General features: G+C 34.9%; 2 protein-coding genes and 1 long non-coding RNA gene across 4 annotated transcripts; 1 reads left to right on the top strand and 2 right to left on the bottom strand.

Annotated features, from left to right (window-relative positions):
- Positions 1–10,611: 10,611 nt before the first annotated feature.
- On the bottom strand, positions 10,612–11,864 carry LOC145621573 (uncharacterized). Of its 2 annotated transcripts, XR_014108448.1 has the most exons (4): positions 11,493–11,864; positions 11,146–11,397; positions 10,860–11,066; positions 10,612–10,725 (listed from the first exon to the last, which is right to left on the bottom strand). It is a non-coding gene; the product is annotated as an uncharacterized LOC145621573 (long non-coding RNA). The 2 variants fall into 2 exon arrangements; XR_014108447.1 differs by having other exon boundaries at positions 10,860–11,397.
- A 666-nt stretch (positions 11,865–12,530) lies between these two features.
- Positions 12,531–16,049, bottom strand: LOC145619719 (uncharacterized). Its single transcript, XM_081674422.1, has 2 exons — positions 13,605–16,049; positions 12,531–13,193 (listed from the first exon to the last, which is right to left on the bottom strand). The coding sequence occupies exons 1-2, from the start codon at positions 16,047–16,049 to the stop codon at positions 12,531–12,533; spliced, it is 3,108 nt and encodes a 1,035-aa protein (XP_081530548.1).
- A 6,998-nt stretch (positions 16,050–23,047) lies between these two features.
- Positions 23,048–25,985, top strand: LOC145619560 (GPI-anchored protein LLG1-like). The gene is made up of 3 exons (XM_081674275.1): positions 23,048–23,495; positions 23,604–23,660; positions 25,327–25,985. The coding sequence occupies exons 1-3, from the start codon at positions 23,420–23,422 to the stop codon at positions 25,695–25,697; spliced, it is 504 nt and encodes a 167-aa protein (XP_081530401.1). The 5' UTR covers positions 23,048–23,419; the 3' UTR covers positions 25,698–25,985.
- Positions 25,986–26,419: the final 434 nt, after the last annotated feature.

The following is a 26,419-nucleotide window of genomic DNA, read 5'->3' as shown; positions in this document are numbered from 1 at the left end:
TTGTACAAAAAAAATATATACCGATTTTTCTTTAATATACATTTAATAAAAAAAATTAAAAAAAAATTAATGCAAGGCACGTGTTGGCCCGCGGCCCGGCACGGCACGCCAGGCACGTGAGCCGTGCCGTGCTGTGGGCTGGGGTGTGCTAAAAGTGGATACAAATTTTTACCTAGACTCTAAGGCAGGGAACATTGCCTGCACCTTCCCTCCGTGCGTGCCCCGCCCCCGGCCCTTTTCATTTATGAATTTTCAGTAAATTTTTTATAATATGTTCATTTCTGTATTGGTAAATGTTCATTTATAAATTATTAGATGTTCATTATTATAATAAGGAGTTTTTGTCCAAATTAGTATATTTTGAATTGCATTTTAAGAATTTTTTTATCAATAAAAATGTGCAAATTTATTTATATGGATTGTTGCGTTCAAATCATTTTTATTATTAGAAATATTGCATCATCCAATGTACATTTTTGTTTATTCGTGTTTCAACATATGTTCATTTTTGTATCATTAAATGTTCATTTTAAGAGCTAGCTAGTACAGGAAAGGGATATTGCGACACTAAGAAATGGGCTCCTGCGACGCAAAAAAGCGCTGCTAGACCCTTTACCGACGCCACGAAAAGTGTCGTTTAAGCCGGTGCCGCAAGACCCTATAGCGACACTATTTAATAACGTCGGTATAGTGTCTAAAAAAGCGTCGCGACCTTGACGTGCTTTTTGGCATCTTATAGAGGCACTTGTAAGCGTCGCCAATTCCTTGGAACCCGCATAGTACACAACCTACCAAGGCACTTGTAAGCGCCGCCATAGCTTGTAAGGGAGTGCTTTTCTATACTTTTGGCGTCACTTTTAAGCGCCGACATTATTTATGTAACGCACTTACCTATAGCCTATAAAGGCACTTTTAAGCGTCGTAAGAGGTAAACTACCACACTATCTTACAATATGTAGAGGCACTTTTTAGCATCGCAAGATGTACAATGGTGCGGTTCTGTAATAGCATCTATAATAACATTTAGAGCGTTATCCAATCTAAAAATCCTCTCTAGAGAGAGTTAGTAAGAACGAGTGAAACACCTCTATTTCTACTTAGCTTCTCAATCATCCATCTCTTTCTTTCCAGCCTTATTCTCTCCAAATCACCCTAATCATGTCTCACTATTTAGATTCTCGAACCTTTGTATACCCTCATCTAGTAGGTGAGGAAATTTCTCATCCTCCTCCTTTAGGCGAGGAGTTCCCTGTTGATTGGAATTGCACAGTGATCGGTAGGTCCTGGGACACTCGAGTTTGGGCTATTTCAGTTATTCGAAGACTAGTGTCTCGCTTTTGGCACCTTCGTGGTCCGGTTAGAGTTTTCCCTTATGGAAGGGATTTTATATTCTGTTGTTCTACTGAGCAAGATGCTGAAGAATTGGATGATAGGGCTTGGGTTCATTTCAAGGGAAGTTTAATGGTTCTTCAGCGAATTCGGGAAGATTCGGTTCCTCTAAATATGAATCTTCACCTTGCTGAATTATGGGTCGCGGTGGAAGGACTTCCTATTCGCTACTCAACTCCGAATATCGCGGCGGCTGTTCTAGCACATGTTGGGGATATCACTATGGTCGATGGTGACACGGGTCAGTTTCCTATTCCTCGTCCTAGAGTCAGAGTATTAGTAGATTTGTCGTTACCTTTAATTGCTGGATGTTATTTTCCCACGAGTGGCATTCAAGTCACGTGGGTGCGTTTTAAATATGAAGGTGTGTTTAGATTCTGTAAAAAGTGCGGATTTGTCGGTCATGGTGATCGCACGTGTGTTAAATCGGATGCTACTATTAATTATCATTTGGAAAATCGTTTTCGTAGCATTCATAATAGCGGGGGTAGAGTGTTATTTGGTCCTACAGACACGAACTTATATTCGAACGCTCTTCGGGGTATTATTCCCACTCCTGCTGTTTGGACTACCGAACTTTGGTTCGGTTTTCATGATCAGGAAGACCCTTCAGAGTTCTCGGCAGATTCGCACCCATCTGACTATGACACTTTTGGTTCGGGCTTACCATATGCTTCTTCGGAATCTTATCACAGTTCTTCTACTCCTTCCGATCGGCATCGCCCTTTATCTGCCATTCCAGGTCTTTTTCCTCCTCCGACGGAAGGTGTATATCGGTGTAGCACGGATGAAGTGCTCCGGCGAGATTTAGGGATTAACAGGGCAATTAGAGAGCAATTAGAGGTCCCTAATCATGAGGCCAGAAGAGGACCACGTGTCACGCATGCAGGCAGGAAGGGTGACGCGTGGCGATATGTTGGCAGCTGGGGTGTGGAACACACACGTGGGGGGCAACCTACACGTGATGCGGATGGTAATCTGAGGGAAGTTAGGCGGCCCGGTTTGTCCTCTTTTGCAAATGGATTCACTAGAAACTCAACAAGGCCACCTCAAGCTTCTCCTAATGGATCAGACCGCTCCTCTATGGGCCGTCAATTTCACGAGTGGGCCTTAGATGCTACTATTATTTCCTCTCAGGCTCAATCTCCACATCACGTGCCATTTAATGAATATGGCACTCTTCTTCATTCTGGGCTGGGAAGGCACAATTGTGCAGCTCCGAACCTCCACTTTAGTCCAAGTGACTTGTTCAGCCCGTCCTTCATGGATCGTGAGGTCCCTTCAAGTTCACCTTCTATCCCGGGGTTTTGTCCTCCTCCAATGGGCCCTAATGGTCCTGCTTTTGTGGACCCTTTCGGAGCGGGCCCAAGTAACTGGGCGGCCCAGGACGGTGGCGCTTCTCCAGTTCCTTCTCTATCAACATCATTTCCAACTGAATTCTCTGAAGAATCCGCCACAGTTGATTCAACATTGGAGGCTTTCGAATTTATTTCCCCTGTAGCTTCCGACGATATGCAGCAAGTTGGTTCTCCTGTTGTTTTGTTCAATCAAGGCGAGGACGATGAAGCAACCCCTATGGATTGTTCGCCTCCTCTATCTCCCCAGTCAGATCTTAACCCGGATTCAAATCCGGCTTCTTCGCCTTTATATGGGACGAATTCGTCTTCTCACAGCGATAGTTCCAGGAAGTCCTCTCCTTCAGTTCATAAACCTGCAAAAAAGAGTTCTCGGGTTTGGAACTGGGTGGCGAACAAATGCCCGGCAAAGAGGTCCGGTGGTGGTATATCTCCTTCAGCTCCTCCAGCGTTTGTTCTGCATGGCAAGCAACCACGTGACCCATGTTGCTTTCCATGTTTACTCCCTTACAAGAAGCGTAAGGGTAGTCTGGCTTCGGTTTCAGATTCTTCTCCTTCTGAGGGCTCGGTGGTCCCGGTCTAGACCACCCACTCCGGGATGAAAGTAGCAACTTGGAATTGTAGGGGTTTGGGTCAGGCGGACTCCCCTAAAATTCCGTATATTTTGTCTCTAGTCCGCTCTTTCGGCTTGGATGTAGTATTTTTAATGGAAACTATGCTACCTGTAGATAGTGTTGTTCATAAACTAGCATCTATTTCTTTTTTGGGTAGTTGTGGGATAGATGCAGTAGGCCTTAGTGGTGGTTTGTTTGTATTTTGGTTTGCCCCCTTTCAGTTAATTCCCGAGTTTGTTTCTCAAAACATTATCCTTTGTAAATTGGTGATGGGTAATGAAATAAAATATCTCATGTTTGTGTATGGAGCTCCCCAAACTATCGATAGATTGCACGTTTGGAATTCTATTTCCAATATTCTCCCCTCCGTTCCTAATGTCATTCTTATTGGAGATTTTAATCAAGTCGAGTATCTTTCTGATAAAGTGGGAGGTAGTCCTAGTATCCCGGGGAGATTAGATTTTATCCAATGGAAGTTAGATAACGAACTTTTTGATATACCTTATTCGGGGCCTACCTTCACCTGGACCAATAACAGAATAAGTTCAGATCCTACCTTTGAACGTTTGGATAGAGCTTATGCCTCCTCTTCTTGGATTCAAAACCATCCTACTACCTCAGTTATTCATCAGCCTATCCTTTTTTCAGATCATGCATCTATTATTCTCAACGACAATTCTCTTTCTCATAGAAACTCCCGTCCTTATCGTATTGAGAATTGGTGTCTCTCAGCTCAGGAAGTCCGGGCTTTTATTTCTTCCACTCTCCTTCAGTTTTGTGCTGGGTCTCCAATGTATTCCTTGTCTCGCAAATTGGAGATAATCAAGGCTTTTTTATTATCTTGGTGTGTTTCTTATAAAAAGAGTTGGGGAATTAATTGGAAGTCCTTGGCCTTTGAGGTTGAGGACTGTATGCCAAGTTTACAGCACAGTTCGGAGCGACGTCTCTTCCTTAATATGAGAAACGAGAAATTAGCAGCTGCTCAAGTAGCCTTTTCGTATTGGTGTCAGAGAGCTAAGTTAAGGTGGGATGGCTTGGGAGATCGACATTCCAAGCTCCTTTTCTCTACGGTTCAAGCTCGTCGGAGGCGCAATAGTATTCACTGCTTAAAAGACGACATGGGCAATTGGATTTCTGATCCAGATGGGGTTCGGAACATAATTTCAACCTTCTATGTAAACCTCTATACTCCTATTTCATCGGCCCCACTTCCTGATTCTTCGTGGTGGGATCAATTGGATCTTCCAGTTCTTTCGTCATACCACAAAGATCAGCTGCTCCGGCCTTTTTCTGATTCTGAAATTCAGCAGGCGATGTTTCAGATCGATGATAATAAATCTCCAGGGCCAGACGGGTACTCCTCAGCCTTCTTTAAATTACATTGGGATAAGGTCGGCCCCTTGGTTGTAAGTGCGGTTCAGTTTTTCTTCGCTCAAGGGTACATGCTTAAGGAATGGAATCGCACTTTTTTGGTTTTACTTCCGAAGGTTGAACGTCCGGAATTGGTTTCTCAGTTTCGTCCTATCGGTCTGTGTAATGTCCTGTACAAGTGCATCGCTAAATGTTTAACGGCCCGGTTTCGTCAGGTTTTGCCGCATTTGATTTCGTCATGCCAGAATGCTTTTGTGCCAGGAAGGCTCATGTCCGATAATTGTTTAATTGCGCATGAAGTACTTTCTTACATGAACCACTCCAAGGCCCGGAAGACTTTTTATGCGGCTTTAAAGCTGGACATGAATAAGGCATATGATCGGGTTAGATGGGATTTTTTGGAAAAGGTTTTGGAGGTGTTCGGGTTTCCTCCTTATTGGATTCATCTGATTAGTCAGTGTGTCTCCACAGTTTCTTATCAAGTTTTGATTGATGGCGACCCTTCTCCCAAGTTTCATCCCTCTTGTGGTCTCCGTCAAGGCGATCCCCTTTCCTCATATCTTTTTGTTTTATGTATGGAAATTCTATCAGCTATGCTTCGCCGAGCAGAGTACCTCTCCGTCTTTCAAGGCATTCGTATCTCCAGGAGAGCGCCGTCTATTTCTCATCTTTTTTTCGCTGATGACTCTCTTCTGTTTTTCCAGGCTACCCCAGCATCTTGTGAAAAGATTATGTTATTGCTTAAAGAGTTTTGTGAACTGTCTGGTCAGATGATTAATCTTCAAAAGTCCTTTGCGAAGTTTAGTCCCAATACTCCTTCAGACTATAAGGATTTTTTAACCAGAAGCATGCATCTTCAGAGTCGGGACTCCTTGGATTCTTATCTGGGTTTACCGGTGGATGTTGGACGTAGCAAGGTTGCTGCTTTTGGTCACCTTCTGGACTCAGTGGCCAAACGACTTTCGGACTTTGCTTCTTTGAGATTATCGGCGGCAGCCAAGTTGGTTATTATCAATTCGATCCTGGTTGCCTCTTTTAATCATGTACTGTCAGTCTTTAAGATTCCGTCTTCTATCTCTGATCGTATTGATGGACTCTTGTCCCGGTTTTGGTGGCGTTCTTCTTCCTCCTCTAAGGGACTGGCCTTTCGATCTGCTTCACTGTTGCACCTTCCTAAAGGTATGGGAGGCTTAGGTCTGCGCAGTGTTTCTTTGTTAAACTCGGCTCTCCTAGCCAAACAATGTTGGCGTATTCACCTTCATCCCCAGCTTCTGGTCTCAAGAGTCCTTCTCTCTAGATACCCTTCTCTTTCTCCGTTCCGCACGGGAGGTGTTTCTAGATCCTCATGGGGGTGTCGAGGACTTATGGATGGTATGTCTGTTTTGTCCGCAGGCCTGGCTTGGAAGGTAGGTTCTGGTACTAATGTTCATATCCTGGAGAATAATTGGGCTCCAGGGGGTGCTGTCTCTTTTAAGGCTTCGGCTGTTGGGTCGTCTTTGCCGACTCATGTTTCATCTATCATTGATCCGCGTACACACGCGTGGGACACTTCCTTAGTTCATCGTTTGTTTGATTCATCATCTGCTCAGCGAATTCTTTCGCTTGAACGACCTCATTGCGTCATGGATGATTTTGTTTACTGGAAATATACTAGGGATGGTCGGTTTTCTACCAAAACGGCTTACGCCATTCTGGTTCGTAATTCCTTGGCCTCTGTGGTCAGCTCCCCGGCTCCAGATTTATGGTGGAAACGATTTTGGGGAATTTTTATTCTCCCTAGACTGAAAATATTTGTGTGGAAGCTGTTACATGATGCTTTACCTCTCACGACTCATCTTAGTCAGCGTGGCATACCTGTTGCTCCTGTTTGTGTTTTCTGTCACCAAAATTGTGAAACGACTGCTCACTTATTTCGGGATTGCGGTTTTACTTCAAGTTTGCTAGGTCGGGGTCCGTTGTTCTTCACCCAGGCTACCTTGCAGGATTCTCCCTTTCATGTTTGGTTCACGGATATCGTCACTTCCTTCAAGAAAACCCACCGCTGGAATGATCTGTCTTACTTTATCTCCTTAATGTGGGCTATATGGTTGTCTCGTAATCACAAGGTCTTTCGCCACGCTGTTATTTCTCCATCTGTAGTTCTAAATTCAGCTGAAGATTGGGTTTCTAGGGGTTCAGAGGCTTTAGCCTGCTTCCATCGTCCGTTCTCCACCAGTTTAGGACATACTTTTCATCATTCCCATTTGAGTTTCGGTTGGATTCGAGGCTCTGAATTGGATACACTGGATTATTGTCTTATCTTGGATGGCGCCTGGAATGCTCACGATAATACTGCTGGCGTAGGTTGGATTATTCGTGATCTCCTTTCCGATCAGGTGTTGGGAGGCGGTCTTCGTGCCCTGAGAACGGCCTCCGCACTTCAGGCAGAACTTCAAGCTTGTTTATGGGCGCTTCGGTCTGCTAAGCATAGAGGGTTGGTTAGATTCCAGTTGTTTACCGATTGTGCCCAGTTGGTCTCTCTTCTCACCCATGCTAGTTCGGATGATATTTCCTGTTTTTGGTTACTTCGGTCAATTCGGGAGGAAGCTCAAGATCTGATTGCTTGTAGGATTCGGAAGGTTCCTCGTTCTTGGGTTTCGCCAGCCCACTAGCTTGCAACTCAGGCTCGCACCCGTAGTTTTATTTCATGGTCCTTTTAGTTTTCTTGTTTATTTATTAGGATTCTTTGTCAAAAAAAAAAAAAACATTTAGAGCGTTACTAAATAACCTGTTTTTTACATGATAAAATTGTAAACACAAAAAATTTTATTAAAAATAAATTATAGTCATAAATGTCATCAAACAAGAAACATTGAAATAAAGTACCTAAAATCATTTAAACAAATAACCATCTAAAGTTATATATATATATATATATATATATATATATATATATATATATATATATATATATATATATATATATATATATATATATATATATATATATATATATATATATATATATATATATATATATATATATATATATATATATATATATATATATATATATATATATATATATATATATATATATATATGTAATAAAAATAATAAAAAAAAAAATGTTCAGTAGCTAGAATGTACTTAATGCCAAAACCAAAACTATGCCAATATAAGATTTATTTTATAAGACTAAATATTGATGCTTTAAAATTGCTTTCATGTTCCAACTTTGAAGTTGCCAAAGCATACCCTGCATGAGTGAAAACAAATAGTCAACTTCTATATTAAAAAATATTATATGATGAATAATAAATAAATAAATAAATAAATAAATGTTAGACCTTTAATAACCAATCTAACCTTGGTAACGCAATAACTAATCTCTACGATTAGTGTCATTGTTAGCTCCGGGAGAAGCTTCAACATCCTAGAAAAATAACAAAGGAGAAAAGTTATCAACTCCGTATCATCAAGTTAAAAGGCGCAAATGTACCAATCAATAATAAGAAATCAAACCTAGAAAATTACTACATACATATTACTAACATTCCCAACATTAAATACTCAAAGATGAAAGAGACATTCCCAACATTAAACAAAGTATTAATTAATAGTTCCTACATTACTAAGATACAACTCCTTTTCAATAGCATAGCGGTCAGGATCAGGATAAGGCTGAAAACCAGGAATAGGAAAGTTGTCACCTGCCCCCAACCTGTTGTCCGAGGGCTTTACTTTGTGATGCACTTTGCAAACACTTTCTTTGTTTACGATGTCAGCATTTACAACCTCTGGGAAGCAATGAGGGCAAACATGGTTTTATAACTACCTATGCCTTAAATAATGGAGTACACAAAAACTGACCCATATGCTGATATGTACATCATAGCAATGCATAATGCTTCATTTTCATGAAAAAGAACAAAAAAGATCAATATCCTAGGGTGATACCACCTAAACAATTGAAAGATATAGTTTGTTGAATGTAAAATGTTCAATAAAATATCATGTATCACATATATATGAGGCTAAGGGCTATAGTGCCCAACCAAAGTAAGCAGCTACATTAATGAAATTTTCACACTGTATTAGCAAGTTACAAGTTATACACACTTGTTCAAACACCGAGAAACCTGAGTTGATGCAAGCATAAAAATCCTTGTGTAAACAAAATGGAAAAATAGAAGAAAATAATCCATACCAAGTTTTGTATGCTAGAGATTATGTCCTCTGTCATGTAAATGTAGCGTATTACTCACAGACTATAAGATTAATGGAAGTAGAAATAAACTCTCTTTTCATATCCTAACGAAAATCTGAGCTGAAAAATGCTTCATCAATTTTTACCAGATCTTAACTCTTATCAGTTAAGACATGGAACATGCGCATACAATGTCCCAAATGCACTTAATACAGTTGCTGACTTGCTGATGCCGTGTTGCATGCCAATGGAATAAAAAATTGCAGAGGGTTGTAGTATTCTCCTTTTTGCGAGAGGAAAAAAAATTCTAAATGCAATCATCAAGTCCATTCTTCTCTTTTTCATCAAATCACTAAAAGACAATATGAAGAGACTAGCTAATGATGCAACTATAATTCTGCAGTCAATACCAAGTCCTTTCTTTTCTTTTTCATCAAACTATCATGCTAGCAGACATAAATTGAGCTTAACTGTTGTTGAGTTTTACAAAAAATATCAATAATAATTGAAGATAATATAGCATCTGAGAGTATAATTGCTTTAAATTTCTCTTACACGGCTAGAAATGTAGTCTTTTCACATAATTCACTGCCTAATTCTGTTAATTTGGCTTAAAAGTGTTCCACTAAGCCAAATGATAAAATTTCAGATTGTTGGAACAACCAGATGGGTTTCGAGTTAGGCCTCACGTTCCTTAAACAAAGTATAAATTGTAACCAGATTAGTACGATCCTTAATTAAGTTTTCCAAGTTCACACAACATATTTCTTTTATATGATTCTAGTAAGTAATCATACCAAAGAAAAATAAGCAACTTATGTAACTAGTTGACGGAACCATTTTCTACTAATTACTCTAACTGCCAACAGATACTTTACAGTAGTATAGGCATGGAAAAAAAAAAGTAAGGTGCCCATTAGATGGGTTTTGCATACCGACAACCATATCAAGACCATGCTATAGCTATAAAAGAAACAAATTAGGAGCTGTAATATAGTATTATAATTAATTACCTGATCATCATCATCTTCTGCCTCTGAATACTCATCAGATTCGGAAGCAAGAGAATCAGTTTCAGATTCAGTTTCAGAGACAAGAGTCACAAGAATGTTATTTTCTGACACGAAATGATTGCTTTCTCAAGTGTTAGTTTCACCTTTGTCATATTATATGATTGCTTTCTGACACGATGTCTCAATCTATTCACTTTATCCTTCAGTCGTCGAAAATAGTGTATAATTGCTACTTCATTATTAGAGGACATTTTCAAACCATTGCAAAACCTAGGGTAAGAGGAATCACCCACATCCGATGGATTAACACCTAATCCTAAACCACGGACACGACCATATTGATATTTTCCCAAAACTTTTGAAACGGGATCGTCATCCAAGTCTTCTTGGTCTCCTTGCTCAGTTGCAACTTTTTTTATTTGATTCTATAGAGTATGCACAAATTCATAATAATGTATGAGAAAATAATTGAACTAAATGAGGTTTCTAGCAAGAAAAATATTACTCATCGTTATATCCGCTTCACTTTCATGTTGGTGACATTGTAAATAAACTTGAGTACGTGATGGGCTCTTGTTTAAATTTTTTTTCTAAGATTTTCATCAAAGAGATGTTACAAATTAGCTAATAATCAACAAATATAATGTTTGTACAAAAAGTTAAATTATAACAGTTTTAGGGTTAAAAAAAGATACCATCTCTTCATGAACACGTGCATGACTCTTGGTACCAGTAGTATGAATTGGCTTCACTTTAGCCTTTGCATGTGATTCTTTACTACGCTTGCTTCTTTTCTGCCACAATGCAAAATAAATTTATATATATATTTACATTATATATAAAAATACATAGGGAAATCAACAGCAAAGCTGCCTATATCAAAGTAACTAGCAAGTTAATATAAACCAAACTTATATATAAAACAGACCTGTCCTTCTTCTGACCTCCAGAAATTGACAAGACTAACCCATTGATCATAATCAACATCATCATCCGGACAATTATCATAAAGAGTGTTGACGTCTGTATCATCATCATAGCCTTTTCCTTTTAAGTAGCATTTGTAATCTCTCCATTTATGCCCAATTGACTTCAATATCCACTTCTCAAGTGCTTTTGGGTAAAGAAATCGTCTCTAAAGCAAAGAAATATTATAAAAATATAAATTATGTACATTTTTCACACAAAAAAAAAAAGAAATAAAATCATATTACCTCAACTTCCTGTAATATCAATTTTTGGTTGTTTTTATTACAACCTTTTTTTCAATAAATCCCATCTTGTATAAGTTAGAGAGCAAAGTGACCCATTCCTAGCAACTGTTCCACAAAAGTAGCCTAATACTCCTCCTTCATCACCAATTGGTTGATTTTCTTTATTAACTTCAACTACAATTCTTTTCCCATTCGGTAGATTCCAAACATCTGCTAGAACAGTCTTTCCACGTCTTCTATTACCATTTGTATCTGTTTTAATAAATAGAACAATATAGTTCCACTAAATTTAAGCAAATGAAAATAAGAAAAAAAAGAAATCCATGTTTATGCATCATTCACATTACCTTCAATTGTGTATTCATAAACAAGTCCAACATTTCTGTTACTACCTGATTCTTCACTAGAATTGTTGTGCCTTAAGTTTGAAGATTGTTGATTTGTTTGTCTCCCTTGCTGCCTGTGCTCACTTCTTTCATTTGGAAAAATCTGATCCCTTTGACTACTTTGATGCATTTCATTTGAAGGATTTTGGTTTCTTTGTTCCCTTTGCTCCCTTAATTCATGATTAGAAATTTGATCTCTTTGTGTCCTTTGTTGCATTCCATTTGTAGAAGTTTGGTCTCTACGGTCCCTTTCATTTGAAGGTTGTTCTCTTTGTACCCTTTGCTTTCTATCGTTTGTAGATCTTTCAGCATGTGACCCATTAACCTGCTGAGGATTGGTAGTTAATCGCAATCTCTTGTTCTTGCGCAATGCCATACCTCTACCAATAAAAGAAACCTGAATAAGATTTTGGTGAACCAAAAACAACACAATCAACACCAGATTTTGGTGAACCAGAATCAGATTAGAAACAGAATAGCAGAAGACCATGAAACAGAATAGCAGAATAGCATGAAACAGAATAGCAGAATAGCATAAAACAAAAACTCAAACAGAAACTCAAAGCATGAAATAGAATAGCAAACTTTATATCAGAGTAACTGTAAATAGTGGGGGGGTGATCTTAGAGTGACTCAATATTAATTTTTTTTTATATAAATCTGCTCAAATGAAAGGGATTTAAGCTTCAATTAAGTCCATCCATCTTACTGTCAGAAGCTGACAATAATGATTCTCAAGACAAAGTCTACACCCCAAACTATAATAAAAAAAAAACAAAAAAAAAAGAAAAAAAAAAGAAGGAAATAGAGCCCCAGATTTATAACCAGAACAATAATAGAAAGATACGACTTTTTAATATATATATATATATATATATATATATATATATATATATATATATATATATAAATAAAGGCAGCAAAAAGTTGCTGAAATAAAGTTATCATGATACGAAGAAACGTGGGGAAAATGAAGATAACATAAGTAGATTCAATGGTTTAAGATTCATCATCAACTATGGTTCCTTCCACACCCCTCCTAAGCCAACTATGGTTTCCATGTGCATCAGTTAAAATAGTTTTCAAAAATGAAACATGATATGGTGCATCTTCGTTGTCTTCCCTCATGTCATCGTCTCCTAAATCATATACATCTTTAGGCTTCATCTTTATAGCAACCGACCAATGAGGGTCATTATGGTCTTCTACATAAAAAACTTGTTCTGCTTGTGATGCAAAAATATATGGCTCGTGCTCTATGCTTTCCCCTGTGTGCATAAGACGAGAGGTATTAACTAATGTATAGCCCAATTCATCTTTCCTTATACCTCTTCCACTAGTATAATCAAACCATTCACATTTGAACAACACAACTGAATATCCTCCCAGGTATTTCAATTTTATGATTTCAACCACTCGACCATAGTAAGCAACATCTCCCAACACCGGATTCCTATCAGTAGAACTAGCGTAGCTTGATGTCTTTGCGATTATAACTACACCACTATTCTGAGTACACTTGTCATATTGCTTGGATCTGAAACAAAAACCATTGACACTGTACCCTCGATATTTTGTGACAACATCAAGTGGACCTCGTGCTAGCATTCGAATTTCTTCCTTCAAGGAATCTATATCATTTTCTTCCTCCAACTTGATGACCTATTATAGATGTTTTACATTAAATAATAATTTAGTTTAATAGGAAAAAATAGGAATATAAAATAAGATTCTTACGTGTTGTCTAAACCAATCATGAAATGTTTCATGTTGAATGCGTTCAATGCCATTCAATGTCAAGCACCTAGGACGACTACGTCTCCTAAGCTCAGCAGCTTGTACTCTTAAAAGAAGAGATGTTTATTAGATTACAAGTAAAACCTCAATTAAAAGTTATTAGATAAAATAATTTTTGTAAGTATACGTCAGAGTTATAACTTAAAATACTTATTGTAAGATTTCAGTGACATCCGGACAATTGAATAGCACATAACGATGTGCTTGTATTTTACTCATTTGGCTAATGGTGCGTGTAATAGGCTTCCCTAAAGGCTTTCCCACTTGTGAAAAAACTAGAAACTCCTCAATATTATTTGAAGTATCCACCATAGAAGCATCATTGGTATCCCTTGATACCATATTAAATATAAGGTCGAATCCTTCAATGTATAAAGAACAAAAATTAACGCATTCTAGAGCTCTTACAGCTTCAGCAATGGACGCCTCTGGGTGAGCTTTATTACGTACATGTGATTTCAAAGAGCCAAGGTACCTCTCTATAAAATACATCCATCTAAATAACACTGGACCTGCAATCTTTGCTTGGGTAGCTAAATGCAGAACCAAATGTGCCATTATTGTGAAAAAACTAGGTGGAAATATCATCTCCAAGTGACACATAATTATAGGTATATGAGCCTCGAGTCGTTTAATCTCTTCCACATCAAGACTCTTGCTACAAATATCTCTAAAATAGCCACATAAATCAAACAAAACTGCCAGCACATCCTTTGAAAGAAGCCCCCGTAATGCAATAGGAAGAATTTGCTGCATTAAAATATGACAATCATGGCTTTTAAGCCCAAGTAATTTTGCTTGTTGCAAATTCACACATCTTGAAATATTTGAAGCATAACCATTTGGAACTTTAATGTCACTGAGAGTTTTGCAAAATGTTCTCTTTTCATCTTTAGAGATTGTGTAAGGGGCTGGTGGCAACTCATACCTTTTTATTCCACTCCTTGAAATTTTCTCTATTGGATGAAGTTCCTCTCTAATACCCCATTTTTTCAAATCCCAACGGGCTTTCAAATTATCTTTAAACTTCCCCTCCAAATTCAACAATGTGCCAACCACATTATCACACACATTTTTTTCGATGTGCATAACATCTAGATTGTGTCGAATTAAATGAGACTCCCAATAAGGCGATGACCAGAAAATGTTCTCTTTCTTCCATGTGTTTGAGTCATCAAAGTCTTCCATCTCTTTTATTTGTTGTAACTCCTCCGCACCATTTAGCATCATGGGTGCTTCCCTAAATTCTTCTTTGCCATTGAAAGCATCTTTATTCCAGCGAAATGGATGGTTTTCATTTAAGAAGCGACGATCACCCAAAAAACAATATTTGTGCCCATTATATAGCCATTTAGAATCTGTTTTAATATTGCAACAAGGACATGCTTTATCACTGTATACATTCCAACCAGAGAGCATTCCATATCCTGGAAAGTCACTAATTGTCCATAACAACCCAGCACGCATATTAAAAGTTTCATTGTTAGAGGCATCATATGTCTCAGTTCCATCATTCCAAAGCTCAAGCAATTCTTCAATTAAAGGTTGTAAATAAACATCAATTTTATTCCCTGGGCTGGTCGGTCTAGGAATTAATGTTGATAGAATAAGAGACGATTGCTTCAAACACATCCAAGGTGGAAAATTATATGGTACCAAAAGAACTGGCCAACAACTATACGTGGAGCTCAACATCCCAAATGAATTAAATCCATCACTAGCAAGCCCAAGCCTAACATTACGACTCTCTCCACCAAACACTGGATATCTAGTGTCAAAGCTTTTCCATGCTTCAGAATCAGCCGGATGACTTAACACCTTATCGTCCTTAGAACGTTCTTCATCATGCCACCTCATCAAGGCAGCGGTTGTCTTAGACATATACAACCTCTTAAGTCTTGGTTTTAATGGAAAATAGCGCAATACTTTTGCAAGGGACCCTTTTTTCTTCTTCTTTCCCGTTGAATTTGTTTGCTCTGATTCTCTTTTCCACCTAGAAGCACCACATACAGAGCATGTATCATCATTAATCTTGTCCTTCCAGAACAATCGACAATGGTTCGGGCAAGCATGAATTCGAACGTAACCAAGTCCTAACTTGTCAATGACCTTTTTTGCCTCCTTAAAAGAATTAGGCAAGTTTGTAGGAATTGCAAGTTTCAAAATTTGTAATAAATTACTGAATGACTTATTAGTCCATTTACTAGTGCTCTTTACATGAAATAAAAGCACTAACAAGGACAACTTCGTCAATTTGCACCCTGGCCACAATTCTTCCTCTGCATCTTTAAGAAAATCATAGAAACTTTGAGCTTCTTTGTTAGGACCTGGTATACCTTCATTCATGTTCTCACCACTATTTGGCCCATCCCCTCTATGATCATACATGTCATGTAACAACTGACTCATATCCATATGCGTAATAGTCTCATCATTTTCTACCATAGATTCTCTAGAAGCTGTAGCGAAAACTTGATCTAAACTTTCGCCATGAAACAACCAAGTTGAATAATTACGCATTATTCCATCATGGAGCAAGTGGTAATTTACATCATCAGGTTTCAAAAGCTTGTTATTAACACACCTCACACAAGGGCATCTAAGTTTACCATCAAGTGTTAAAGAATTGTTAGCATAACTCATAAAGCCATCAACCCCTTTTTTGTATTCTGGTGCTTTTATTGGAAAAGCTAAGTTTTCCTTAATTGTTCTCAAATCCATTATCAACAACACTGGAAAATGAAATGTTTATGAGTTTAATTTATTAGGCGAAAAGGAAAAAGGCAATCACAATATAACATATAGTAGATATAATTTTCAAATAATCTAATAACTTTAAGTAGCTTAAATGAATTAAATTAAGAAGATATTTTAGCCTAATGTAGACTTCTTTCTTTGGTTTTTAATACGTTCTTTTGGGTTGAGGATGTCTTATACACTACCAACAATTTGAATTTTTATAATTACAAATTAAAATTCATCCCCCCACCCCCAAATATCGAGAATGCAGTGCTTTACTAGTCTTACTGCAGCTTTAGAAAAGAAATTTGATCCCTTGACACCTATAAGCACTAACCTTTAAGACTTGTCCTATATCATACCATGTGAAACACCAGATTGTAATATATATATATATATATATATATATATATATATGTATATATATGTGTATATATATATATATATATATATATATATATATATATATATATATATATATATATATATGTATGTATATATATATATATGTATATGTATATATATATATATGTATATGTATATATGTATATATGTATATGTATATATATATATATGTATATATGTATATGTATATATATATATATGTATATATGTATATGTATATGTATATATATATATATATATATATATATATATATATATATATATATATGTATATATGTATATGTATATGTATATATATATATATATATATGTATATGTATATATATATATATGTATATGTATATGTATATATATATATATGTATATGTATATATATATATATATAAAGCAACTTTTTACTTACAAATATATCATGTTAAGAATTCATGCCCCACATACATGAACACTAGCCTTCTCTAAAGCTATATATCATAAATCCATTTACTTCCTATATATCTAGGCTCTTCCCTAATCAACAATCTATTCCATGTAATCTTTTTTCTTACCCTTTTATTCTTTGCATCTAGTTCTGTTAGATTATCTCCAATAACATATCTTATATAGTTGTGTATAGGCAATTAGGATACCAACCAATATTATATAACCAACTGACACATAATTAAAATAGGCTAGAGGATAGGCTAGAAGATACATATCACAAACTCCACAAATCCAATCGTAAATAAATGCCCACAGACTCTATAGTCAAGTTAACTACTCTACATTTTTCTTTTTTTTTTTTGTGGGGGTGGGGGGGTGAATTGAAGTACAGTGTAGTTACTAATGCATTAAACATGTAGTAAGCCTATAAATTGCAAAGTAAAGGACTCTTAATCCAATCTGTCGAGGTGGATGAAAACTAACATACTATGATAGAAACAGTATGTGTAATGGCTTAAAGGTGTCAAACAACCAAGTTTATTTTCATTGACATGATGTTTTGAGAATCTAATCATACTGGTTTAATTCAAATTCAATTTGATTAAGATATATCATTGGACCTTATTAATTTCATTACTTATACAGAATTATGAGACATGAGTAATCAGGGTATATACTAAAGATTGAATTAAACACTCAAAATACATAATTACAAAATTGATAGCCAAAGAAATTAATCACAGCACATGATAAGCAGCATGAAACATAACACTTCTATTGATGAAAAATTGCTGAGAAAATATGCATTACATAGAATTGGCGTAATTAGATCTGAAATTGCTGAGAAAATATGCATTACATAAAATTGCTGAGAAAATATGCATTACATAAAATTGCTGAGAAAATATGCATTACATAGAATTGGCGAAATTACTGATAAAATATGCATTACATATGAAACATAAAATAAACATGCAATAAACATACTTGAAATTCGCCTTTTTTCTGGATCTCTTTCTTTTGGACAAGAATTTTTTCGAGAATATTGAAATTAGATATGCAATTATAGACGAAATTGAAGGGCAAAACTGAGCTTAATTCAGCAAATTGGAATTGGAATTGGCGAAATAAACATATAAAGATTAGAAATTGACAAAACCCAGCAAAAAAAATCAGCAAATCGTGTATATTAATTTGCGAAACAGAGAATTAAAGTAAATCTAAAGGGGAAATTCAATAGAAAAACAAAAAATTATGAAGAAAAACTTTACCTTAGAATGAGAATTTTGAATTTGTATGGGTCGATTTAAATTCTCAAACAAAATTGATGAATTGGGCAAATTAAAAGGGAAAATTCAGCAAAAAGAAAACGAATTAAATGTTTATGGTTCTTCAAGTAAAAATTTGAGGATGATATTCAGAGAAATTAGGGATATTGATGAGTGCACAATTGGGGCAATGTCATATATTCAGTAGTGATAGGTTAGGGATTTGCAGAAGTATAGTGGGAGTCGTGGGAGTTTTGAAATATTTCACAGAATAAAAAAACTAAGTGGCGCGGTTTTTTTAGTTGTAACAACTCTATATTGCAGTGCTTTTTAATAAGCGCTCTAATTTTACACGGAAAGTGCATATTTCAGCACTATTAACATGTTGTTGCGCGGCTACCAATAATGCGCCTTAATAGATTGTTTTTGTAGTATATGCGCTATGTGTAAGTTTTATAGTAAGATGTATGCAAATACATACGTCTTAGAATTATATATATGTAAATAAAGAGTTGTTTAAAATAATCTCCAATATAAAATAAATACAATTTAATTACAATAATAATGCATTTCTATACAGCTATACTATTACATGTAATTGTTTTATAAACACGAAAGTAAACATTTCCATCATCTAATGTTCATTTATGTTCAATGTATGTTTTCTGTAGTAAACTATAGGATTGTTGTAGTTGTATTTGAATATAAATATTGTACACGTGAATTTCAATGATTTTTATTCTTTTAAAGGCGCTCATATATATTTTAACTAGTGAACATATTTTAAAATTTGTTATTTTGTGTATTTGTAATAATTCTTTTAAAGACGCTCATATATATATTTGTGTTTATGGGATTATAAGTTGTACACGTGACTTTTAATGTTCATTTATATATATATTTGTTATGAATATTTAGTTTTTTGTTTATGAACATATTGTTTTCCTAATATGAACATTATATAAGTCGTCAAAAAATATGAACATTATATATACTTTGGGAAAAAAAAGTTTATTTCCTTTTAAATGTTTGCTTTTCAAGGATGTGATTTGTAATAATACTTTGGGAAACAAAAAAAGTTTGGGAAATTCTCTCCGGTAACCACAAACTTTTATTTTTTCTCAATGGTAAAGGTTGAAACTTTTGATTATCAATGGTAATCACGAAATAATATAACTAAGTCAATGGTAACTTTAATGATATTAAAACATCATTAAACGATTAACTAGGGTTAAATAGTTATAGATTTACATTACTACCCTTTAAATTACTTTAAAAAAAAAATTCAAACCCCTCACCATCCAACTGCCAGCCCCCTCCCCGAGCCGCCTAGCTTGCTCCCCTCACTTACCACCACATCCATATCACTAGCTTCGTCAATTGACCCAAACAATAGCGGCGCCGGACCACCGCAGTCGACCACCTCCAAATCCGCACCACCAAATCACCATTTAGTAGGAAAACAACAATTAACCGTGCAATCACCTTGCCACCATGGCTACAACCACCGTCAACGGCCGAATGAACCACCTGCACCTCCAATTTGTCCTATAACAGCCTCCGTTGCACTCAGTTTGCAGCCGCAAGATTCAGTTTCAGACCAAAATCAAATATCTTAATTAAACGGCTTGATGATGATGATGCTCGTTTGTGATAATGAAGAGCAGCAAGGAAAATTAAGGGAGGAAACGAGGGTCTGATTCAGTTTGGGGGATTTTTGGGGTCGAATTAGTTGATTTTGAATATGGGTTCAAGTTATTTTCGAGGGAGGTGGTGGGTTTTTTCTGGGCTTCGACGGGAAAAACGGTACCAAGGCAGGGCGGGGGATGCGGGGAAGGGTGGTGGGCAGGGGCGGGGATGCGGGGAAGGGAGGTGAGGCAGTGGCTCAGGTGGTTGGAAGGGGGTTGCAGAAGTGAGAAAGGAAGAATAAAGGGGGAAAGAGATCGAAAGGAAGAAGAAAGGGGGTTGGGGGTAATTAATAAATGGGGGTAGTTTTGTCTTTTTGCATTTTAATTGCTAAACCATGGTTAAAGAATTAACAAATTATTTAAGTTATGTTTCCATTGACTTAGTTATATTATTTCGTGATTACCATTGATAATCAAAAGTTCTAGCCTTTACCACTAAGAAAAAATAAAAGTTTGTGGTTACCAAAGAGAATTTCCACACATATTATTATACATACTGAATTCTCGATCCAAAATTGAAAGATACAAGCTCGTGTTATTAGTTCATGTTGCACAAATACATGTCTTCTTGATTAATTTCCTTATTTTTTTCGTCTTCTTTTTTCTCCTTGATATTATGTGGTGTAACTAAATCACTATATCCACGATTCTTTGTTTAACTAATAGACTAAAACAAATGAATTTTTAGTTAGATTTGAGCAAGAATAAGTGTTGAAATGAACTGATTTTCATATGAATATGAATAGTAGAACAATTGAAATGATCGATATATATAATATGGAAATGAACATTTATTAATAAATAAATGAACATATAATAGTATAGAAATGATCATCCATTAATATGGAAATGAACAACTCTTAATACATAAATGAACATAATTAGATAATTGAATATTAAAATGACCATCTATTAATATATAAATTAACATGCATTAGTTTAAAAATGCCTATGAAAGATATCAATCAATGAACATGAAATACAAATGAACATTCATCAGAATAATTTTCCACCCCAAACTATGAAAAAGATTTAACATTAATACAATGACTATACATATATATTAATCATCTATTAACAAGTGAATGATTGTATACTAATATACAAATGATTATCTATCAAAATGGAGAAGAACATTTATTAAATAAAAAACCCACTACGAACTAGTTTAATTAATGCTTACTTTTCTCCAGATTTTTTATTTTCTTTTCTAAAACTATGAACATTCATCAAACACCTTTGATGTTCTAATAATCGTATGTTAATATGTGAAATTGTGAATGACCATATATTATTATGTGATTGAACATTTACCAAAAAACGAACATTCATCAAAATAATTCTCCACTTCAAACTATGAAAAAATGAACATTGTTACACGAATGACTATAAATTATTAAATACATATGAATTGAATGAGCATTTGTATTAATTAAATGAGAGTTTTTTCGAAAAAAAAACATGTGAATGATAGTATACTAATGTATAAATGAGCATTTATCAAAATGGAAATGAACATTCATCAAAAGAAAATTTCAACTACGAATTAATTTTATTAATACTTACATTTTTCCAGAATCTTTGTTTTCCTATTCTGGAACTGTTTTCTTCGTTGTACAAAAAAAAAAAAAAATGAAGAATGTAATGATTTGATTTACTAGTTTTTGAACAAAAATTACTAAAACTATAGTAAATGCTTACATGATGCATTTTCCACAGTTGATGTTTCAAAAATTGTTTTGAACTACAATCACAGCAAAAAAAATTTAGTAAAACCTAGGTTTCATACTCTTTTTTGAACCAAATCTGAACAAAACCACTTATTATTTCGAATTTCAATCTTGTTTTGTTGAATTTCGTAGTGATTGAACAATTTTTATTGATATTTTGTCTCAAATTCGTAGAAATTTTGGGTTTGAAAAAGTAGATTAATGGGTTTAGGGAGAGAAATTGGGTGAAGAGAGAGAAAATGGGTAAGGAGAGAGAAAATGAAATGAAATGATGATTTAATTTTTTTTTTTAATTTTTTTATCTATAGGTGGGTAAAAAGTGTAACAATTCAGTTACTACACAATTACAAGGGTTGTTGGGTTTGTTTATGCATTGTTTAGGGGTGGGGGTGTAGGGATAGATAGTTACACTAGAGTCTAGGAGTATATAATTAAAAAGTGGGCAGGGCCCGGCACGGCTTGCCGCGAAACCCACCGCCGGCACGGCCCGCGACGGCACGATGCCCATCTTTAGGGGCGTCTATGTAATAACACGCAAAAGAACTATTCACAGCTACAGTGAATACTTTTGCATGTTTTATATTGGTTATAGATAGAAAATCACTTGATTTGAACTCAATATGGATGACAAATCATAAAATCAAAAAAAAAAAATATTATTGTAAAAAGTACAAATTATAAATCTAATATATATATATAAAGGGGAGTTTTTTCTCGAAATTTTAGAGCGCCACGTAGGATCTAATTTTCTTAGCGTGCCATGTAGGATTATAAATCTTAGTTTTAGCCAATTAAATAAGAGATTATTAATTTCTTTTAGAATTAAATAATTCAAATGCCACGTAAGCAAAATTGGCGAATGAGATTTTTAAGTTTAAAATAATTAAATAATTAAATATTATCTTTTAATATTAGGAATTTTATCTAAATATATAACAAATTTTAGCTAATAAATACAAAAATAAAATAAAAAAAATAATCAAACAAACCGTGCATCGCACGGGCTTCATCTAGTATATATATAAAAGGGAGTTTTTTCCCGAGTTTTTAGGGAGCCACGTAGGATCTAATTTTCTTAGCGCGCCATGTAGGATTATAAATCTTAATAATAGCCAATTAAATAAGAGATTATTAATTTCTTTTAGAATTAAATAATTCAAATGCCACGTAAGTAAAATTGGCGAATGACATTTTTAAGTTTAAAATAATCAAATATTAAATATTATCTTTTAATATTATAAATTTTATCTAAATATATAACAAATTTTAGCTAATAAATACAAAAAAAAAAATTAAAAAAATAATAAAAAAAAACGTGCAACACACGGGCTTCATCTAGTAAAAGCATATTTGACTCAAAAAAGAAATACACACAACATACATATATTAAAAGGACAGAAGGAGTATTATTATTCGTATTGAGTAACATGGGCACGCTCTCAAAGCAAACAAACATTTTTACTTTAATATATTGAATATTTTGGCGGCCATTAAACGTGGAGGGATGAAAATAAAGTAACAAGAAAGAGATTTTGAGAGAGAATGCAAAATTGCAAGGTTGAAATAGATTACAGGTGATACACTTCATTACATTAAAATATTAATACGCGCTTTTTCTCTCTCCTGTCTTCCAAATTTAGGAGGGAGCTAAAAAACCCATATACCTTTTTTCCCCAGAAAATATTTATTAATTTAAAAAAAAGAGAGAGAAAGGAAAGCAGCCATTGATAAGGTGAAGGAAGTTCCAGAATCAATTATTGCCAATCAATTAAACTTCCAATTGATTGGTCTGTAATTTGAATAACCCAGCTCATATTTCTGGACTTTTTTTCTCTGAAATAATGTGGATAAATCGATATTTGGGTTCCATCGTCTTCTTGCTTCTTTTTAGTTTGGCATCTTCCAGTTTCATTTCTGGTACGTTTTTGTTCTGCAATGGACTTTTTTTATTACTGTATTAAAATTATTATCTTAAGCTGGGTTTTGATTTTTTCTTTCTTTCTGATTTTTATTATTTTTATGCAGATGCCATTTTTGAATCTCATAGATCTACCGGCCGCTCTTTGCTTCAGACCCAGAAAAGTAATTACTATTATCTTTTAAAATCTCAAATGTTTTGATTTGTTGTAGATATGATTTATTTCAAATTAATTACAAAATAATTTCAAGGATAGGAAAAAAGTAGTGTATTATTTCAGGTTGTTGATTTTGTTTCTGGAACGAGCAGATCAGCCAGATATTACATTTTCGGTTATTGGATTTTGATTTGGATGATAAATTAAGCGTGTTAATATCAATTTTAGTGCCAAAGATTGAAATTAGTGGTTAATTTTTAATTCGTTGGGGTAATATTGTGTTGGGTTTGACTGATTTAAATAAAGGTTTCACATTGTTTCTATTTACGAGGGATTTTAAAGGGAGGAATGTTAGGCATATAGAAATGCATAAAAGGGTATTCATGTAATTATACATATGTACAAACGAATGCATATTATGATATCATTGGATGATCAAATGATACCAGAATATACAGTGATGCTATATATGCACATAATGGTATTATATATGCACATAATGGTATTATATATGCATTCAATTGTACAACATTTATGCATAAACTGTACCACTAAGGATTCAATGGTACTCTATAAATTTTCAGTGGAACAATCAGAATGTGGTCTCCCATCACGGTGATTCAATCCGAACAAAAAATAGGTGGGGTCCACCTACAGACCTTTCTCTTCCTATCTCTCTCCTCTTTCTTTCTCTACCATATGTTCTAAAAATATTTTGATCAATGTGATGTATTTACAAATACATAATATTCCTTCATTTTCACTTTCTCTCTATTTACTGCTGAATGTATGCATTAAGGTTAACTTTGTAGGGGTTGGGATGTTCTAGCTGGTGTGGGCCGTGTCGTCGTTATAATTTCTTCGAATTATGCTGAAGATCAGGCTGTTTAAGATGTTTTCTGTCAGGGTGTGAAGTTTACTTTAGTTTTGCCAGTTATTTTTGTAGCAGTAGTCTGTAGTATTTGGTTTCTAATGAATATCGATAATAAGCAAAAAAGTGTTTCAATTAGTATATGGAAGGAATGGGAATAGCGAAGACTTGCTAGAATTTCTGTTTTATGAACATACTTGTATTGGATAGGAGTTTACTAGTGTTTTGTGGGGGAAATAAGTATGTTTAGTGAATTGAGCTAGTATTTGAGATAATAGTAGCATGTAGTTTTTGTGTTGCAAAGTTATATGTTATTGTGTGATAAGCGAGTTGTATTAAAGATTTGTTTCATAAAACCATGCTTGAGCTTTGGGAAATTAATATCTGGTGATCATCTATGCTGCTGATCGTCGATTGATTCTTTCTGTAGATCGTATGGATTGAGAGGATATAACGCTAATCTCCTGCTAGCATTTTAGCATCCCACAGCTTCATTAGTTCCTTGTGTTTGTAAGTAGGTTGTACTAGGGCTCTGTAAGAGGGCTTCTATGAATTTTACCTTTCAAACTTTTATTAATGAAAATTGATTGATGTGTGTTTATCGTCTTTGGGTAGTGATGTCAATAATAGATCTGGCCAGGAAATAAGATAATATAACAAGGTTATCTCTTGGGGATTCCTTCGAAAAAATAGGTTGGAGTGAACTACTACTCGTACTAATAAAGTGAGCAAAACATACAATCTAATGGACGATTTTGTATGAGTTGCTCTGTTTAGTTAACCTATTTCATGTGATGTGCAGATTGCCCAATAAATTTTGAAGGTCAAAACTACACCATCATTACTGACAAATGCAAAGGACCCAAGTATCCAGCAGATATTTGTTGCAAGGCCTTCAAGGAGTTTGCTTGCCCTTTTGCGGACGACCTTAATGACCTGACTAATAACTGTGCAAGCACTATGTTTAGCTACATAAATCTCTTTGGTAAATACCCACCCGGCATTTTTGCGAATGAATGCAAAGAGGGTAAAAATGGCCTCAAATGTGATGAAAACTCAACTAAGGCAGTGTCAAAAGACTCAAAAACAAACAGCGCTCACACAGCCAATAATTTGTCGCCTGTGGTGGTGATATTGGCTACCTCCTTGGTATATTTGTTTTGTTTATTCTGAAGGCCTAGTTGCTGACACCATTGCAGGCCTTATAATTTGTTCAGTCTTTCTGATACCATCTCAGTAATATCTCAGTCTAAGGTTGCTGATCGGAAAATATTGCTTTCACGTAGAATTTATGTCATGTGTACTGTCAACTATATGTTTACCATCAACTCATTCAACTGTATGTTTACCATATTCTTATTGACTCTTCATGTAATTCAAATCTGTATAACAGAATGAATGAGCTGTTTGAGGGCTGTCATTTCTGTTGATGTATTTATTTTTGTAATTGTTGTCCGAGTATACCAGCTCATTGAATGAGATGTATAAGTCAAATTATTCTTGCCACTAGCCACTAAGAATTCAAACTTCTATTTAATTTATTAATGGAAAATTTGTAAAAAAAATAAGTCAACATTTGCATCAATCGCTCAAAATAAGTCAATTATTTAATTAAATAAATATAAATCTATACTATCCCTACCTTATAAAAAGCAGAAAATAACTCTTAGGAATTGTGTGCTACCAAATATACCCTCAAAAATATGTTCAAAATTGTGTACAAAAATGTATATTTACTTTTTTACCCTCATTAATATGTTTACTCTCATTAATATATTTAATTACGGTTTTTTTTTTTCATTAAACATACCATCAATTAATACAAAGTTTTTTTAACAAAAACTTGTAATGCCTTTTTTTAAATAAAAAAAATTATAATGTTTTGTACTTCATAT

Source organism: Chenopodium album, chromosome 27, assembly GCF_948465745.1.
Source record: "Chenopodium album chromosome 27, dcCheAlbu1.1, whole genome shotgun sequence".
In the NCBI taxonomy this organism is placed as follows: Eukaryota; Viridiplantae; Streptophyta; class Magnoliopsida; order Caryophyllales; family Amaranthaceae; genus Chenopodium; species Chenopodium album.
Note: the sequence above shows the minus strand (reverse complement) of the source record. Positions and strands in the feature narration are given on the sequence as shown.

Coding starts and splice junctions, on each gene's coding strand:
- LOC145619719 (XM_081674422.1), bottom strand. CDS start 16,049: ATGGATTTGAGAACAATTAAGGAAAACTTAGCTTTTCCAATAAAAGCA. Junction 13,194..13,604: donor ATAATATTGAGGAGTTTCTA/GTTTTTTCACAA, acceptor CATCTATAATAG/GTCATCAAGTTGGAGGAAGA.
- LOC145619560 (XM_081674275.1), top strand. CDS start 23,420: ATGTGGATAAATCGATATTTGGGTTCCATCGTCTTCTTGCTTCTTTTT. Junction 23,496..23,603: donor ATCTTCCAGTTTCATTTCTG/GTACGTTTTTGT, acceptor ATTTTTATGCAG/ATGCCATTTTTGAATCTCAT. Junction 23,661..25,326: donor TTTGCTTCAGACCCAGAAAA/GTAATTACTATT, acceptor TGTGATGTGCAG/ATTGCCCAATAAATTTTGAA.